This window comes from Marmota marmota, unplaced genomic scaffold (genome assembly GCF_001458135.2).
Source record: "Marmota marmota marmota unplaced genomic scaffold, marMar, whole genome shotgun sequence".
NCBI lineage: Eukaryota > Metazoa > Chordata > Mammalia > Rodentia > Sciuridae > Marmota > Marmota marmota.
This window is the reverse complement of record NW_025999842.1, coordinates 24661227-24678915: the sequence shown is the minus strand read 5'-3', so window position 1 is coordinate 24678915 and position 17689 is coordinate 24661227. Positions and strand designations below refer to the sequence as shown.

General features: G+C 37.7%; 1 protein-coding gene and 1 pseudogene across 1 annotated transcript; both read left to right on the top strand.

Annotated features, from left to right (window-relative positions):
* The first annotated feature begins 464 nt into the window (after positions 1-464).
* On the top strand, positions 465-997 carry LOC107151812 (succinate dehydrogenase [ubiquinone] cytochrome b small subunit, mitochondrial-like). The gene is given in 2 exon segments (XM_048800315.1): positions 465-573; positions 576-997. Coding segments are annotated over 2 exon segments (516 nt in total). The 3' UTR covers positions 983-997.
* A 4877-nt stretch (positions 998-5874) lies between these two features.
* The window catches only part of LOC107151804, a 31911-nt pseudogene continuing 20096 nt past the window's right edge, over positions 5875-17689 (top strand).

Sequence of the window (17689 nt, the reverse complement as noted above, 5' to 3'; positions counted from 1 at the left end):
TAAGAACAGAGCAGGGAGGAAGAGCAGGAGGAAAAGAGTAACATTAAACAGAGACATGAGGTGGGAGGGAAAGGGAGAGAAAAGGGAAATTGCATGGAAATGGAAGGAGACCCTCATTGTTACACAAAATTACATATAAGAGATTGTGAGGGGAATGGGGAAAAAAACAAGGAGAGAAATGAATTGTAGTAGATGGGGTAGAGAGAGAAGATGGGAGGGGAGAGGAGGGGGGATAATAGAGGATAGGAAAGGTAGTAGAATACAACAGTCACGAATATGGCATCATGTAAAAATGTGGATGTGTAACCGATGTGATTCTGCAATCTGTAATTGGGGTAAAAATGGGAGTTCATAACCCACTTGAATCTAATGTATGAAATATGATATGTCAAGAGCTTTGTAATGTTTTGAACAACCAATAAAAAAATAAATAAATAAAATGACAAGAGTCACACAAAAAAAATATGGTATGTCGGAACAACCTTGAGCGCTCAAAAGTGAGGCGGCGGGTTCTCTTGAGGCTGGGTGTCCTCTGCGGTGCTCAAGGAGGCCGAGCTCTGTCCTCTGAACCCCATTGGTCAGACCTGCTCATATCTCAGCATTTCTCCAGGACCGACCTACCCCAGGATGGACTGGAACACAGCACATTCACCTGTCACCAAACCGCCATTCTGGTTTCAAGGCTGCATCTCTTCACTGGACTAGTGAGAGGGCTGTCAGTGTTTTGCTCCTGGGCCTGCTTCCAGCTGAATATTTGAATCCTTGCTCTGCAATGGACTACTCCTTGGCTGCAGTCCTCACTCTTCATAGTCACTGGGGCCTTGGACAAGTTGTCACTGACTATGTTCATGGGGATGCATCGCAGAAAGCTGCCAAGGCAGGCCTTTTGGCACTCTCAGCTTTAACCTTTGCTGGTCTTTGTTTTTTCAACTATCATGACGTGGGCATCTGCAAAGCTATTGCCATGCTGTGGAAGCTTTGACCTTTTTGTCTTGAGAATTGATTGTATGACTCTGCCTCTGTTCTGTCATTTAACTCACAGTAAGGAGGAAATAACAGAAAGTTTATTGGTGGACAAACCTTCTTCTAATTACATGGTTATTTTAGAATTTAATTGTTGAGGAAGAGGTTTGAGAGGAAATGTATTCAAGAAATTATGAGACCCAGTTCTGCATTCTGGTGAGTTAATGGGGTTGTCTTCAAGTTCATGAGACAGTATGACTAAACTTTACATATGAGCTTTTGCTTTTGTCAGTCTCTTAAAGAGAATTTAGCTTTATTATTATCAATATATGATCATTTCTGCATTTGTCTTGGAAATAATGGACAAAGGGAAAGACTGTTAATTCATGACTTTGCAAAAATTAGATAGTGTTTACTTTTGGAAACTTCCCTGTCTGTTTAGTTGATACCAGCTACTGATGGTTTTATGTCCTAGGGAAACTTTAAAATTAGGAGATGCTAAAATCTCAAATTACAGATTTCTATATCCTAGGAAGGAAAGATTGGAGAGCTTCTGAATTTAGAGTTGCTCAAGTTAGAGAAAGAAGTCTTCCTTGTAGACATATCAGAATATTAAAAATTCCAAACAGATGTAATTCTCCAATGTGTTTTACTTGTCCTAAAATAATCTGTCCACAAATATAATACTAAAAATAATAAATTACTTTCCCACTGTGGGAATTGGTAATAAGAAAATGTATTCCATGAAAAGAAAATTTAAAAATTAAATAAAATGTTATACAATAAAAAATATATAGTATGTAACATTTATTGACCTTTTTTTTTTTTTGGTACCAGGGATTGAACCCAGGTGTGCTTAACCACTGAGCCACATCCTCAGCTCTTTTTATATTACATTTAGGGACAGAATCTTGCTGATTTTCTTAGGGCCTCAGTTGCTGAGGCTGGCTTTGAATTTATGACCCTGCTGCCTCAGCTTCCAGAACCACTGGGATTACAGACGTGCACTACCACACCCTGCACATTTACTGATTTTTCACCACACTGTGCTAGTCACCCTGAAACTAAAGAATAAACAAACACTTTTCACAATTCTGCATGAATGGGCAGTAGAAGATGGTTTTCAACATAATGTCTCAATACTGTGACTATCTACAACCCCAAATTTTTAATCCACTCCTCTTAAGCAACTAGAGGACTGATTTAAAAATAAGAGGCATAAAAATGAAACCTCTAGCTCATATTTATTTATTTATTTATTTATTTTTAGTTGTAGATGGACACAATACCTTTATTTTATTTATTTTTATGAGGTGCTGAGGATGGAACCCAGTGCCTCCCATGTACTAGGCAAGTGCTATACAATTGAACTACAATCCCAGCCCCTCCAGCTCATATTTTAAAGTAAGGATTCAAATGGTTCCCAAATAAGGATAAACATAAGATGTCTACTGACACTATTTTTTAACAAACAGCAAGAAAAACCCACATGGGACTTGCAAAGAAGTGGTAGAACAAAAACGATAGAATAAAGGATATAGATTACAAATGAAGGGCACACTTTGGAAGAATAAAATTTTATGTAATTGTTTCAATTCTCAAGAAGACTGGAGAAGATATAGCCTTGGCAAAACAAAAAAAGAATGTTAAATAACTTCAACTCTATTTCTAATTATCCATATAATCTATACAGAAACAAACAGCAACATCAATAAAACACTTCAAGAATCTCTTTCTTGTTGGGTGTGGTGGCACACACCTATAATCCCAGCTACTTGGAAGGTGAGTCAGGAGGATTGCAAGTTTAAGATCAGCCTCTGTGGGACACTGTCTGAAAAAAAAAAGAAAAAATGATGGGAGTACAGGTAATGTAAGAAACAGGCTACTTAACCTCAGCTAATCCAGTGTGGAAGAGATCTCTGAGTCTACCTATGAAAGTATCTAATAGCTTAAAAAATTCCATTATTTCATTTTAGACTCTGATGAAAACAATGCTAGTCAGCTGAGTCAAGTGTGTTCATTCCTTCCTCAACCCCAGACATCTTCCTAATGGTTCATTAAGCAGCTAATTAGGTTTACAATACTCTCAGCCACAGGATTACAAATCCCACCCAGTGGACATACCTTTGGCATGTTTTTTGCTCTTGGTGATTCTCACTGTTTTGCTATTCAGAGGCAGTACAAAAAAGATTTTTGTATTCTACAAAAGTTTATACTTTAGGCAGCCTGTCAATGCACTGATTTTGGTCTGCTTTGTTGAATATACTTCAAAAGAGGAGTAATGCTGGGCACAGTGATTCACACCTGTAATCCCAGTAACAGGAAATGCTGAGGCAGGAGGATTGCAAGTTGAAGGACAGCCTCAGCAATTTAGGGAGACTCTGTATCAATATAAAGGGAGAAAGGGTTGAGGGATGCAGCTCAGGGTAACCTGTGCCCCTGGGGTCTATCCCAGTGTGTGTGTGTGTGTGTGTGTGTGTGTGTGTGTGAGCGACGTGGGTAATTCCACAGCTTAAATCTAAAAGAGTCCCAATGGAGTGGCTTGTGTCTCTAGTTCCAGCTACTCAGGAAGCTGAGACAGGAAGATCACTTGAGCCCAGGAGTTCAAAGCCAACCAGGAAAAAAAGCAAGACCCAGTCTCAAAAATAAAACAAAAAGTAAATGAAGAAACTCACTACAGTTGATGGGTAAGTGTCAAAACAGTGAAACAGACAGCACACCTAAGGTCAGATGATGATGTGTAGTTCTTTTGTGAAAAGGAATACTTTATTCTCATGGCCTAAAGAAAATTCCAATACATAGATACAAAATCCACTTATTTGGCTCTTAAGATGATAGAGTATTGTCATGGCCCTCTTATGTAGAATTTTTGCCCTGGTTCTGTTTTGAAAAAATACTAGTTTGTGGATAGCCACAACTTACAAAATGGCTATTTGAAAAATGGAATTTTTATTTTTGTTATAAGAATATTCACAATAATTGGGTTTACTCTGTTATTTTATAAATACATTATTTTATATACTTCAAACAAACATTTTGTTTGATTTCTGGAACTTTTTTAATCATAAATCATTGTCTTAAAATAAGAAAAAATTAAACTGACATCATATTGTCTGGATTACAGTTCATAAGTGCTGACATCTAGTGGTTGTTGCTAGTCTTTTGATAGTAGACTAGGTTGTCTGTGACTTATATCACAATATGTAGTTTGAAAAAGATTTATCTCAGAGACTAATATAATATTCCCATGTCTTGGGCATGTAATAAATTTTATGTACTTTTTTCCCTCTAAAAATGTATTTATTTTAAAATTTAGGGAATTTATTTCTCCTTATAAACCCCTATGAATTTTAAAATAATTTTTTTAAGAATTCTGAAAACTTTGAGGCTGGGGCTGGGGCTCAGTGGTGGAGCACTCACTGTGCACATATGAGGTACTGGGTTCAATCCTCAGCACCATGTAAAAATAAAATAAAGGTATTGTGTCTCCATCTACAACTAAAAAAAATACATATTTAAAAAAATAATTCTGAAACCTTAGAATTAAAGCAGAGTTCTTTTCTCCACTCCTCCATCCTCTTCCTCCTCCTTCTTTTCTTCTTTTTCAATTTAGGACTGGATATCAAACCCAGGACCTAACATATACTAGAGAAGCACACTGTCAGTGAGCTACATCTGAGCCTCAAATGCAGAGTTCTCAAAGTTATTTTCCTCTACAAGTATGACAGTCACAAGTGCAGTATTTTCCCATCATAACTTCCTGCTGTATGCATATAATTTTAAGTTTTTCTTTTTTGTCTGTTTATGAAAGCAGATAGCATCACTGGATATCCATGATGCTTAAATTTAATATGGTTTCATGGGAGATTAAATCTAGTACCATTGTGGTGATTAGAAAACTTTGGAATGAAAACATATACTTATTAGGTATGTGCTTTCCTAAGGACACAAAATGAATTCTCATGAACCTTATTGAGAAGTTTTAGGATAAGGAAAACAAATGTGCCATTGAATAATTGCAATTTAGTGTGATAGATTATATGAGCTATGATAAAGGATAGCAGGGGGAAAAGAACAAAAAAAGGAGATTATTGGAGAGATGAGCAAAATACGTCACATGGGTGTAATCCCTGAACAAGGATTTGGAGTTATCCAGTTGACAAAAGAGAGGAAGTCTGGACACTCACTTATTTATTAACCATCCAATAAATATTTATTGAGCACCTGCTGTCATGAGCCATCCGTGGACTGTGTGTGGACTCTGTTGCCCATAGTAGCCTCCTGAGGTGATAAGTCTGGCACTGGGAACTCCCTGGAGCACTCTCCTCAGGAATTGACCACCTGATGCAGGTGAACTTCCCCCTCAAGCTCTGCCTAAGATCCCACACAGCACCTGAGATGGATGTGACATGCCAAGATGTCAATCAACCTACTGACTGCAAGACATCACAAAGGAAGACTCCACCTTGAAACCTTACCCCTACCTTTGATGTACCCCCTTAAATAAAATACTGGAGCCATTTTGTCTAGTTCAATTTGTCTAGTTCAAGAACCCATGTGGTGGCTGGGGATATAGCTTAGTTGGTGGAGTGCTTTCCTCTCACGCAAAAGGCCTGGGTTCAATCCCCAGCATCACGAAAACAAAAAAATAAAATAAAATAAAAAACCTATGTGGACTAGATCTATCAGGGGCTTCATTTTTGTAAATATATTTCTGAGTGTTTGTGTTTTAATATTTGTTAATTATTTGTGATATTAAGATTTAAGGTGGCTATTTAGGGTGGCTTGGATTCCTCTGGTCAGAAGAACCCCCCAATGAGACGCTGGCTGTCCTCTCCCCGAAAACCTACTCTATACCTAGTGGAGTACAAAATGTGCAGAGTGTGGAGATGTAAATGGCATTTTCGGAGTATGTTGCTAGTAAAGCAGCAACTAGAAGAAACTGGGGAAGCAGGAGAAAATGAAGGTATGCAGTCAGAAAAGACAAATCCTATATCCACCACACTTACTTGCTGTATAAACTTAAGCAAATAACAAACATTAAATATCACATGCCCCATCTGTACAATGGGAGGAAAAACTGTTTCATAGGTGATTGTGCAAGTTAAATGAACCAATAGACATGAAAGTTCCTCTCCTGGTTTCAAGACTAAAATATTATATTCATCAGCTTTTGCTATATAAAAGCCAAAGAAATATTTGTAACATTTGTTTTCAAGCTCACTGGTTTTCAGACCAATTTCAGATCAGCCGATCTAGGCTTGATTTGAGTAGGAGATTCTGCTTCCAGCTGTGGATTCAGCCCACTTATATCATTCTGGGCTCAAGCTGTAGAGATACAGGCTACCAGGGTATGGTCTTCTCATGGTGATGCCAAAAGCACAAATGTAACCATGCAAACCTCTCCTCATGTCACATTCCTAATATCCCACCAATCAAAGCAACTAGATGGCCAATGAACTTTGTGCCTCTCTAGAGCCATGATCTATCTGGGTATAAATGTATATACTACTGAGGGGAATAAGATTTGGCAGTAATTTGTTTTGCTATATCTTTTATTACAGGGGTCTTATATGCCATCCTAAGGAGCTTGAATTTCATCCTGAAGGCAATGGAGAAAGACATGGTCAAATCTGTGATTTTAGCCTCTCATGGTGATACATGCCTGTAATCCCAGCTACTTAAGTAGCTGAGGCAGTAAGATTACAAATTCGAGGACAGCCTAGGCAATTTAGTGAGATGCTGTCTCAAAATAAAATTTTAAAAGGTCTGGGAATGTAACTCAGTGGTAGTGTGCTTGCCTAGCATGCAGAGGCCCTACATTTAATCCCTAGTATCACAATAAACTGAATCTGAGATTCTAGAATGCTCGTTCTTCTTATGCCACAGAGGGTGAAACTGAAAAGGGAAGAGACTAAAAACAAAAATGCCAGTTGCAGTAATTTCTTGGTCTACAGATGACAAAAATCTGAACTGGCAATACTCTTTTTTCCTGCGTGGATGTAAGAAACTCTATTAAAACAAGAGAGCAGTCCAATAAGGTTTAATCCTGGATCTCCATACTGAAGGATTTATTAGTTTTATTTTATTTGCCTTTTTTATTAGGTTATTGAATAAATCTGATCAGAGCAGTTCTTCCTTTTGACTTGAAAACTAGAATTAATCTTAAATCATATAAACCAATGTCTGATAAATAAAGAAAGTGAAGCTCAATCCGACATGTGTAAGAGGCACATCTTATACTGGCTTGTGAAGGTTGGTAGTCAAATTTTCAGGAATTTTGTGAATCTGTTGATTTACCCAGCCATCATTAAAAATCAGTTAGATGGGCTGGGGTTATGGCTCAGAGGTAGAGCACTTACTTGCCTAGCATGTGTGAGGCACTGGGTTCGATCCTCAATAACACATAAAAATAAGTAAAATAAAAGTATGGTGTCCATCTACAACTAAAAATATTTTTAAAAATCAATTATATAAACTTCCAATGAAATAAGTTATTCTAAAAATAAAGGATAACCACTTCTGCTTTCAGCCAAGATGAAGTAACAAGAAATGGATTCACTTGCCCAGTTGGAAAAAAAGAAAATTTCAAAAAACTCTGGAGGTGCTGATGTTGCCATACAATTTCTGAAGCTGTTCTTGATGAGTCCATACATACAATGATAAACATGGAAAATGCCTCTCTTTCTCACTTACATCAAGCTATGTCCCTTTTGCTCCCAGGGTGCCATATAAAGTGTTCCTTGGATTTCTTTTAGTAATCCTCTCCTTGAGGATTCCAAGACAAATCAATGAAGCTGAGTCAGTACCTAAGACACACAATTTACTCTTTGATCCATCTTTTGTCTCAGGTTTATGGTTAGGGGAAATGTCCAGGTGTGGGAGATTGGAGGGGGAAAAAAGAAAAGTAAAAGAAGAAAAGCAAATGAAAAGTAGGTCCAGACATGTCTAAATGCTGGTTTTGACTCAATAGGAGCTATTGTGGTATTCAAGCTTGGGGTAGCTTTCCATTTTTCCTCTGGTGGTAAGAACTGGTCTTAAACTTTCTTTGACCTAATTTTCTCCACAAGGATAAGTCTGGGCAGTACATTTGGAGCCAGACTTTGGTTACCTAAGGAAATTGAAACAAGTGTCAAATCAGTCATTTCAGGGTATCCTGTAACAGAGTAGCCAACAGCTTGCAGAGCAACATGCCCAAGTTTTATGTTGACTCCTATGACACCTACCTCACCCATGATTCTCCATCCATGAAAAAGACACCCTGTGTAGTAGGAAACACAACAAGAATGTGAAAGACTACTATCAGAAATGGGCAGATAGCAAGCTGTGAGCCCAGCTAACTAAACAATGGCAGCATTTCAACAAGGAAGGAAGGAAGGATATCTCTTACTCTATTCTCTGCTCCTCATCTCCCTCCCACCTCTCCTCAGTTTACTGAGTCCTTCCTATTCTGGTATGATACCAGCACCCTATATGGTGGTGGGGTGTGAGGGGGGAGGGAAGGTTATAAAAAGAGCAAACCTGGCCCCTGAATCTCTCTGGCTTCTTGTCCCATCAGGTGACTGCTCTCTTCGTCTCATATGCACTCTCAGCATGATGCCATCTAGCATGTTGTGATGTAGCCAAGGAAGCCCTCAGCAGGGGCTGAACTGAGGGGATCGCATGATCATAGACATTCAACCTCTAAAACTATGAGTTAAATATACCTCTATTCTTTATACCTGATCCAGCTTCAGTAATTTATTATAATAATAGAAAAAAGACTAAGATAATCAGTTTTGTATTACTTGTTCTACTTTGCCAAGAGACCATGGTACTGTGATTCTGAGTGATTTCTAAAAGCATGAAACAGAAGATTTACTCCCTCTTCCTATCAAAAAGAGAATAGTTTGGGAAGAACTGGTAGGACCAAAAAAATGCAGTTATTTGTTATATGAAATATGAAAAAAAATTGTCAACTCTTTTAGTTAAAAAAGTGTTGATTCATATTGTATAATACCTTAGCTTCCTATATTTACTTAACCAATGAGAAAAGAGTAATTACATAGATTTTTAAATCCCATTAAGCTATTTCCTTAAATGATATACCAATGTGTATATTTTATGTTCTCTCTCTGTTACTGAATCTGGTATTTATATTTTTGTGGATCTCAAATGAAGGTTCAGAAGGATGCATGTGAAAAGGTAGGAAGAATGTAAAATAACTCTTTTTCCTTCTTTTGGATAACTTTAGTGTAAACTAAGGAATATATACCAGTATGAGATAACAGGAGAAAATGGAGGCACTGAGGGGTTAAATGTCTTAACTTCCCTTAAGGCAGAAATGAACTGAGTCTGTGTTTCTTGACTCCTGCATCAGCAAATCTCTGTCTGCTGCTTAACTTATGACTGCATATTGTCTACTCAAATCATAGTCTCATATTATCTATCAAAGCAATCTGATAAATGCTGTAGGGGAACATCTATGTTGCATTTTGATATTTGTTCACGACTGCTGTCCATGTAGTTGCAGAAGATTTTCATGTTTAGGGTCTTTGTAGAAAGACACAAAAGTATTACAGGACAGTAGAGAGCATTTTGACAAATCATAACCCTCTAGGAATGCAATTTTGTGACAGTGTTTTTTTTTTTTTTTTTTTTAATATCTCTTGTAATTCTCCAGAGGCAGAATGCTGGCAAGTACAGGAAAATTTAAAACTCTGGAGGTTTAAAACATACTTGTAACTCTTCTATCAAATGATTTAGTTCAGGCAGGGGTTTTATAGAGCTCAATTCTAATATTAGACAAATCAGTCCACTTATCTCTAGCTGACCTATTTGTTCATCCATCCAAGTCATTATCATAATCTCTCTATAGCTTCTGTGTTCTGTAAGATAATTAGCACATATGGAATCCATTTGTTGTGGGCAGTACAACCTGCTTGACGATAAGTTTAATTAACCTAAATATTACATTTATGAAAACATTTTTCCTCCAAGACAAGTGGCCGGTAATTAAATAAAACAAGTAAGATGTACCTTGATGATAGTAGTCAGGCAAATGCAAAACCCTCCTCATTCCAGGTGTGTATTCTATTCTATACAGCAATGCTAGAGACCTCTTTGCTACATCATTGAGTATATCCAGTATTTTATGGAGGTCTATCCAGATGGCTGTGCAGTGATGATGTCTACTCAACCATTATACTATATTAGCGCCTTTATGTATTTTTAAATGATATTTGAAAACTGTGTTCACAAAATAGGAACTGTGTACTGCAGGAAATATACAAATGCATGTATTTATGTATTTATTATATATACATATTTTGCATATTCATGATTACATATGAAAATATGTATTTCCTATACATAAATATATATGCACATCTATATATTTTTACCATATGATATAGAAGGCCAGTTTTCTTCTTTAGGATTGCTGCTTAAACAGCTTTGACATGAGCAGGAAAGTTAAGGAGGGTAGTAAACACTTCACTTGAGTTTTTCAGTAGCCTTTCTTTTTCTTTTCACATTTTTTATTGTGCGTTATAGTTACACATAATGATGGGATTTGTTGTTACATGTTTGTACATGCACACAACATAACAATATAATTAGACCAATATCACTTTCACTCCCCAGAACTTCCCCCTCAGTAACTCTTTTAAGTTCACTTCTACAAACATAACTGCTCATATGGAATGGAAAAATCACATGATTTTCCAAGAGACAGAATAACATTAGTTGTCAAAGAAACCAAAATATGGATGGTATGGCCATACCTTTCTCTTGAGGAAAGATATATCATATCTTCTTTAGCAAGATATTTATATTTTCCTGGTTCCAATATGTGACCTCACCCCAAAACTGTTTTGGGTTCAAGCAATTCTAATTTTCCTCTAAACGTTTTCCTTGTAGGAGATAACAAAGTATGTGTCCTGTGGGCCAAATCTAGCTGTGTCATCTATTTTCAGAGAGAACCACAAAGTAAGAATGTTTTTACATTTTTAAATTCTTTTTTGTTTATTTGTTTTTTGTACCAGGGATTGTTGTTAAAATAAATAAATAAATAACATGACTTGGGATGTAGCTCAGAGGTATCAGTGGTAGAGTGCTTGCTTAGTTTGTCAAAGCCCTGGGTTTAAGCCCAGCACTTCAAACACAAAATAAAACAAAAACAAAGGAGAATATTTGACTAAAACAAAGCCTAAATAAACTCTTTACTATCTAGGCCTCTACAGAAAAAGCTTCTCAATGCCTCTTCTAGGAGTTGACTTAAAAATTCTTACTCACTGTACACTTGCTTTGTCCCTTCTAAAGAGATGGTCCTTTATTTAAAATATTTTAAAGGATAATATGAGGCTTACCTTCTTGCCCTAAGTAAGAGATAATTTTCTTCCCAAGTGAAAAAACTTTTCCCTATAGGTAGGCACTGTGGCACACACCTAGCCACTCAGGAGGCTGAGGCAAGAGAATCACAAGTTCAAGGCCAGCCTCAGCAACTTAATGAGACCCTGTCTCAAAATTAAAAAAAAAAAAAATGAGAAGGAAAAAAATGAAAAGATCTGGGGATGGAGTTCAGTGGTAAAGCACCCTGCGTTCAATTCCCAGTACCATTCCCAAACAAAACAACAACAACAACAAAAATTTTTTCTCTATAAACAATGCTTATTTGTCCATTTCACCCAACTGTAGGAAGGCTCTTTTCCATTTCGGATAAATCCAAGATAGAAATTTGTGGGAAGCCGTTCTCGCATGTGATTGGGCACCTCCCTGACTGGGTGTGAGGCGTTCTGGCCAAGCTGTGTCAGAACTAATCCCCACCCTTTTTAGGTGCGAGAGCCCTTCCGTGTGGGGGTGTGACTGACCATTGACCCTGAGACCAATCACTGACCCTGACCTTGGAATGCTGTCCCCCTCGACCTTCATTGGATGGAATTTCCCCCTGAATTTCTTGTTCCCCAATAAAGGCCACTCACTCTCTGGCATGCTCCTTTCTCTCTCTCCTGCTAGTCTCTTGTGTAAACCTCGCTACCCCACCAGTGGCTCAAGGCAGGAGTGGAGAAGGGCTGTCTCTGAACTGGTCAAGAAAAAGGTAAATTGAGTTATGTGTCTTTATTTTGATCTCACTAGTTAACTTCTATGCTTAGGACCTCTAGTATGAAGCTAGTGTGCTGGTTGCGTGGCAGAGAAATTCTCAACTTAGGGGCTGGGGCTGTGGCTCAGCAGTAGTGCACTTGCCTGGCATGTGTGAGGCAATGGGTTCGATTCTCAGTTGTTGATAAAGGTTTATCAACAACTAAAAAAAATATATTAAAAAAAACTTAAAAAAAAGGAAATTCTCAACTTATATGCACATTTACACATGCATACACACAAATACACATGCTTGTGGTTTTCTCCCTAAAGCAAGTCCTTTTAAGGTTTTTTTTTTAATATTTATTTTTTAGTTGTAGTTGGATACAATAACTTTATTTATTTTTATGTGGTGCTGAGGATTGAACCCAGGGCCTTGCACATGCTAAGCAAGCATTCTACCACTGAGCCACAACCCTAGACCCTTTGTAAGGTTTTTTTTTTTTTTTTTTTTTTGGTTGGTAGGTTGGTAGGCTTTTTGTCCTGAGAGATTAAAAAAAAAAAGTTAAAGTGAAATAACATTGTAAGATGAAGATGGGACTAATCATGTCAGTGCACATTGCTTTTCTGCTCATCAACTACCTTACTCTTCTTTTTATTGTTTCTTTTTATCTTCTCTGGGTTAGTGCAAAGGAATTGGTGGTGAATTAAAATATTTGCTTTCAAATGTCAAGGCCATGACAGCTTCAGAGGACCTGAGCCACGGGTGAAACCAATAGCACCTGTACAATCCTGTTCATACCTCTGAGCACTGCAAATTTGTCAGCTCTTATCTGTCCACAGCAGGATTACCGCTTAAACTATGATCTCACTGTTATTGGCATCACTGAGTGGATTGTAGGTTTGAACCAATTTAAATTGAATTCAGTTCTAAGGGTAGAAAGATCTTGTTCTAGTTGCCTGCTCCTGTACTTGAAAGTGCTGTTTCTTGCCAGGCATGGTGGAGCAGGCATGTAATACGAGTGACTAAGAAGGCTGAGTCAGGAGGATCTCAAGTTCAAAACTAGCCTCAGCAATTTAGCGAGATCCTCTCTCAAAATATAAAATTGAAAGGGCTGGGGACATGGCTCAGTAGTTAAGTGCCCATTAGTTCAATCCCCTATACCCCACCAAAAAAAAAAAAGTGTTTCTTGTTCTCAAGTCTGGATCCCTTCCCTTTCCTATTTTATTTATACTTCATTTATACCCTACTCTTTCCTTTGTCCTTAGATTTAACTTTTTCTTTCCCTGAGTATGATCCCCAAATATCTATTTTTGGATTTTATGGCCTTTATCATGACTCTGCCTGAGCTCTATGGATACCAGATTAGCCTCGGAACCTTGCCTGTGTCTTCAATTTTAGCTTCTCTGATACAAATTCTTTTCTGTATTTTTTGTCTATACAGTGAGATTGTTGCAGGAGGTGAACATCCATGTACACTGTCCATGGTTCTGAATCACCATTGAGCTGAAACATTGTTTTGTGTTGTGATCTGCCCATACTCCTATCATCCTGCTCTCCAGCCTGGTTCACAGTCCTGGCCTCCGAATTCTATTCTGCTACACCAAACAAGATCACTATTTAAGGATGCAAATGGCCTGTAGGAAAATGCTCTGTGGAGGCACTAAAATAGTGAACTGGGTCTGTGGCTGCCACATGATTATATTTTCATATAACCAAATGATGCCTAAAACCAAAGACCACAGCTTGAAAGAAAATGTTATGTGTGGATACGACTTTTAGATCTTTTTATCCTAAATTTTGTTTTCTGATCTCTTCTATTTTACTTTTTAACTGCTGGTGCACACTAAGTGCTTTATACACAAACTATCATTATAGTTCTTTGCAGAGGATTTTTATAATCTTTTATTATTTCAGGGACAGAGAAAATCTAAGGAAATTATATTTAAGTAAGTTTGCTACAGATAGCAAACTTACTTAAATAAGCAATAAGCTTATTTAAAATAAGCAATCAAGTTATTAATAGAAGATGATTTTTCTTTCTTTTCCACAAGTTGCCCTGACTGGCCTCAAGCAAGCACCTGGCCTCAAGTGATCCTCTTGCCTCAGCCTTTCAAGTAGCTGGGATTGCAGCTACTCACTACCATGCCAGGGTAAAGTTGTTGAGAATGGTAAATGGATCAGAATCTAGATATTCACATCTTCTTTATCTTCAGAAAAAAAAAGACAGACATAAAGAGAATAAAGTTATATAAGAGGAGAAAGTAAAATTTCATTTTAGGCAAACAAGGTTGGCCATAATTTGATAATCATTGAAACTGCATTATAGAGGGGCTGGGGTTGTAGCTTAGTGGTAGACCACTTGTATCACACACGTGAGGCACTGAGTTTGATCCTCAGCATCACATAAAAATAAATAAAATAAAGACATAAAAAGACTTATTTGTTAAAAAAAAAAGGAAACTGCATTATAGATACTTTGAAGTTCCTTATGTACATATTTGCTCCATTTTTGTACATGTTTGGAAAACTCCATAAAAAAGGTTTCAAAAGTTGCTTTAAATTGTTGGAGGAAAGGATTAATGAATTAAATTATACTACATCTATACAATAAAATACCAGATACAAGCTGGGGATTAGCTCAATGGTAGAGTGTATTCATAACCTACTCAAGGCTCTGGGCTCAATCCCCAGAATATCTCTCTCTCTCTCTCTCTCTCTCTCTCTCTCTCACACACACACACACACACACACACACACACACACACACAGAGTCAGTTACATATTAAAATTACTTCTAGACTGTTTTATATAATGATGCTTATAGTATAATTGTTTCATAGTAACATAGTTATTAAGAGCACCAAAAATTCTATTTAGCTAGGGTCAAATCCCACTCTACTACTACTATATGATATTGTCTTTTTTTTTTAATTTGCAAGATTAATAATACAATCTGGGATTAAAAAAATAAAACATTTTAAAAATGCAGAGATGAATAAAGTATAAAGAGCTGTGTGTGTGTTTTTTCATTCAATGTAATGGCCCTCCTTAGAAGTAATATCATTATCAGTTTTGTAGTGCTGGGGCTCAAAAATATGGCATCTTGTCATATGTGGTATCTTTTAAGATGAAGAAAATGAGGAAAGTTCAGAATTGGGAAGGTCATTCCTAGACCTTTTTGGCCTTTCTTTCCCTGAGGTGGACCATACAAAATCTCTCTAACCTACCTTCCCTGATAGTCATAAACCCTCATCCCAGAGGAGTTCTCCCTATACTCCAGGCCAAGGAGAATCTGAACAGATAGGAGTTGTTAAATGTCTTCCAGTTTATCATCATTAGATCATATACCTTTGTCCTCCAACTCTACACCTGCATGACTATCCATAAAACACACATTTTTTCCCTGAGTTTTTGGATCTTCATTTTTGAAGGATCATACATATGTAAAATAAATTTATGGGGATTTTCTTTTGTTAATTGGTCTTATAGGGATATCAGCCAAGAACCTTACAATGAGTGAAGAAGAGATATTCTTATTTTTTTCTACTACAGTGGGCAGTATCCCTGTAAAACCTTTTTTAAAAATATGAATTAGGGCTGGGGATATGGCTCAAGCGGTAGCGCGCTCGCCTGGCATGCGTGCGGCCCGGGTTCGATCCTCAGCACCACATACAAACAAAAGATGTTGTGTCTGCCGAGAACTAAAAAATAAATATTAAAAATAAAAAAATAATAAAAAATAAAAATATGAATTAATATTGATGTGTTAATGTAGAAATACTTGGTTCTATTAATGGCATATGTGTTAACATATTTTGTAATGTTTTTCTGCCTACTTATTTATTTATATTGGGGTGCTTTGCAGGACATGCAACTAAATCAATCAGGGTCATTCCAAGTGAATTTGGGCTGACTAAATAAAGACACAAATACAGAAAGTATCTTTTTCTTAGGGTTCAGTGACTGCTCCTCAGCCATAGCTCCCACAAGGGGGCAAGGCAGACAAGAAAGAGAGGGAGCATGCCTATAACATGGGTTTTATTAATGGAGGGAGCTAATCCATGGAATATTCTATCCAAAAAAGGGCAGAAAGGTAGGATTACAACAAACAGGTGAGTATAATTCAATCCCTCAGGTGATGCCCACTCCCAGAGCTGCAACTTTCTTATCCAAGCAGAGGTAAAGTCCAGTTGCATTGCGGGGTAAAATACCAGTCCAATAGCTCTTACTCAGGACTTAAAGGTGTGTGCATAGCTCCTGGTCAGGGTGGCCCCAACAGTGCTTTACCATTGAGCTACCTCCCTAGCCCTTGTTATTTCTTATTTTGAGATGGGGTCTCATTAAGTTGCCCAGTCTGGCCTTGAACTTGCAATCTCCCTACCTCAGCGGGGACTGCAGGTACATGCCACCACGCCTGGCTTTCCAACTGATTTTTAATCTTATTATATTTGGAAGATGGTAATAGTCATTAAATAGGAATTTACTTCCTCTATTTAAAATACCTACTTCAGCTGGGTGTGGTGGTACACTCCTATAGTCCTAGGAACTTGGGAGGCTTCAGGCAAGAGGATCACAAGCTTGAGGCCAATCTCAGTAACTTAGCGAGACCCTGTCTCAAAAAAAAAAAAAAAAGAGCTGGGTTGTAGCGCAGAAGTAGAGCACCTCTGGGTTCAAACCCTAGTATTAATTAATTAATTTTTAAAAATACCTACTTAAGGCTTGAGGATATACTGCAGTGGTATAATTCTTGCCTAGCATGTGCCCTAAGCTCTGGGTTGGATCCCCAGCTCTAAAAACAAAACAAAACCTATTTCTTTTAGGAGTAGATCTGTTGTCTCATTATTCTAATGACAATATTTGAGCCTTCCTGTGTCCTGTTACAAAAAATAAAACAAAGGATACAATTTCAAAGATAAAAGAAAATATTTGTCATCTGTCATTACCACAGGCAGTAGTGATTTGGAAATAGTTCTCTAGATTTTACAGTCATGATTCAGAGCTACTGGCCTCATTATTTATAGCCTCACGTGAAGAATCAAGTAACTTTATTTTGGGTCATCCATGTTCTCGAAGCTGCCTGTCAGTTGACCCTGTTGCTTTTATTGAGCAATTACTGCAGTTACAGCACTGGCAAGTACATAAACAATTAGATCTGATTTGATTAACAATAGTGACAGCACAAAGCCACTCCATAATATTGACATGTCAAAACCTTAAAACATTTATTTTGAGACAGGGTCTCACTAAATTTCCCAGGCTTCCTAAGTGGCTGGGATTACAAGAGTATGCATCACTGCAACCTTTCAACACATTGCCTTTTTTTTTTTTGTATCAAGAATTGAACTCGGGCTGGGGATGTGGTTCAAGCGGTAGTGCGCTCGCCTGGCATGCGTGCGGCCCGGGTTCGATCCTCAGCACCACATTACAAACAAAGATGTTGTGTCCGCCGAAAACTAAAAAATAAATATTAAAAAATTCTCTCTCGATTGGGAAGATGGCGGCGAGGGGAGTGCATTACCCCCGTGTGCTGCTTCACTGTGTGGGAGTATGACAAGTCAGGACGGCTAAAGGATATCTTGTTAGGAATTTCCAGCAATAGTGGGGTGCTCCGGAACCTGGAGGAAGGATTTCCATCGCACGAGGATCGGCTACGGGGACTCAAAC